Source organism: Cynoglossus semilaevis, chromosome 11 (assembly GCF_000523025.1).
Source record: "Cynoglossus semilaevis isolate Cse_v1.0 chromosome 11, Cse_v1.0, whole genome shotgun sequence".
Taxonomy (NCBI): Eukaryota; Metazoa; Chordata; class Actinopteri; order Pleuronectiformes; family Cynoglossidae; genus Cynoglossus; species Cynoglossus semilaevis.
The window spans coordinates 5,502,171-5,504,466 of NC_024317.1; the positions used below are offsets into that span (position 1 = coordinate 5,502,171).

A 2,296-nucleotide genomic window follows, 5' to 3' on the forward strand; every position below is an offset into this window, starting at 1 on the left:
GAATGGAGAAGGGAAGGATTGTTGGAAAGACAAGAGAGGTTGGACATGACGTCACTGGACGTATGTGTCACTGCCGGGACTTTTTCTTCTAAAATTCACCGACGCAGAGACGTCTGAAGAAACTAGGGAGTAACTTCGTAAACTAAGCGACAATCGCCGCTCACTGTTTACAACACAAGCCCTTTAGTTGCCTTCCTATAATATAGCTGCCCTGGAACATGAATGAATTGTGTTGCTACAGTCATTGTAATGATATGGGGTTCCTGATATACTAGCACAGAGCTCTTCTCTTCTATGAAGGTGTACACCCCTAAAGGGAATTTCTTTTTAAAACGTTATACAAACATCATCACCGCAGAAAAATATTTATTTGACGTTAGGTGTCTCCTAAGGTTGGCTAAGATAAGCTAATCTGACGAAAAAACTCTATGAACAAAAACAAGTAAAGTGAATGTTTGTCTACAAATTGGTGTTGAATTTTAAAATGGATTATTTCAAAGCATAAAAATATATATATTTATCCCGGCTGTAATAAGTCAACAGGAGAAAAGGCTGTGATTCCAGTGAGAAAACAAAAGATTTCTCCCTGAAGATTCTCCAGTGGAAGACCTTTTATGTTTCCCCAGAAGGCCCGGGTTTTTTCGCGTCTCTGAAAAACACGCGCTTATGCACACAGTTGCACACAAACGATTGCGTCGATTGCCTCAGTGCTGTTTTGTGTACCCACTCCACGCTGGAATAAAAGCAGCGGAACTTTCCCTTTTAAAAACTATGCACTTGTGTGTGTTAATTTTCCAAAACTGGATGAGGCAGAAAGACGAGATTGAGCTTGTCATTAGCGGTTCACAGCCTGCGTGCTCGTATGAAAGTTTGTTTTGTTTTGTATTAGCTGCCTCGTGTGTGTGTGTGTGTGTGTGTGTTCTGTACTCACACTTCTCAGTGTCTCTCCTCTTTGTCTCCCACGCTCATACTCCTAACGATGGCAAAATGTGCCCGTGTGTGTTTGTAGGGTGTTGTTTCTCAAAAAAACAACAACACATCCAGGAACGGCTCGTTTTGTCGGGGTTTTGCAGGAGGAACACGCTCTAATTAGAGAGGCCCTATGAAGACGCATCAAAAAGATCTTTGTCAAAGACAAACCTGCTCGTGGCTCACACACAGCGCACACATGCCTCTTCTGATTATTGTAGGGACGTGTGAACGTGTGTGTGTGTGTGTTATTTAACCCTATAGCAGGGTATCAACTGTGTGTGCCAGTTTAGATTTGCTTCACATCTGGGGCAAAAGTACTTGCGAAAAAAAAAGTATCTTTCTATCAGTTGCTTTTTGTCCACCTTTTACATGTGTGTGTGTGTGTGTATTTGTGTGTGTGTGTGCCCATGGCCCAAGAGCCTTTTTATAGTACACATGTAAACACACAGCTACACACCTGCACGCAAATACACACCACATTCTTTTCTATCTCAGCATGTGTTGACTTTGGTTCTGCCTTGTTTGTTCACTCAGACGGAGCTCAAACTGCCCAGGTCACATTTGTTCAACCATTGTGTTTTTTCTCCCCCCTCTCTCCCTCTCCCTTCTCCTCCTTCTCTGTGGTCTCAGGTGCCAGTGATGATGGTGGAATCAGCCTCTGAGACAATTCGAACAACGCCGTCCAACCAGAACGGAGTCAGCAGCCTCACCAGCCAGTCAGATGGTGGGGGCGGCAGAGAGGGCGGGTCTAACGGTGACACCAACGGAGAGATCAGTCCAGTCGACTTCCTGCACCTGCAGCAGCAGCATCCGCGTTGGGGTCAATGTTTGTTTGTATGGGTTTTTTTTTTTTTTTAACACTTGCGAACGTTGATAAAGTAGCCAACCCTCCCACCTCCAGGGGGTGCTGTAACTTCCATTATTGTTCGATACAAAACAAATGTTTTCACAAAATAATTTTACAAACAATAAACATACAGATAGACACTGATCAGCACATACTAAACCACAAGGCTTGGCTAATGCTAGCCATCTCTCCTCCTACTTCACTTCTACCTCTGGGGGTTCAGTAGCAGCTTTATGTACTTACAGTTGTGTTACTGACACCTAGTGGGCTAGTTTTAGGATTCTAGAAACAAAAAGAAAATACAAAATACAGGGCGGTGTCCCTACATAGGCCTCTTAATGTGGCTGAAAAAAACAAAACAATATTTATAAACCTAAAATATTAGCTGAAATATATATATATGTTTTTATCAAATGTCAAGTATTTTCAAACACACACAAACATTATAAAGAACTAAAGAACTTAAACAGTTAAGAA

The 2,296-nt window shown here is 42.3% G+C and overlaps 1 protein-coding gene across 4 annotated transcripts in view; it reads left to right on the plus strand.

The window, feature by feature from the left end:
• Nucleotides 1-2,296, plus strand: part of foxp4 (forkhead box P4) — a 111,233-nt gene that overhangs the window by 32,857 nt on the left and 76,080 nt on the right. For all 4 annotated transcript variants that reach the window (XM_025059807.1, XM_008320179.3, XM_025059805.1 and 1 more), the window contains exon 2: nt 1,603-1,780. In XM_025059807.1, the coding sequence (XP_024915575.1) occupies nt 1,612-1,780 (169 nt within the window). In that variant the 5' untranslated portion in view covers nt 1,603-1,611. The remainder of the gene's footprint in view (nt 1-1,602; nt 1,781-2,296) is intronic.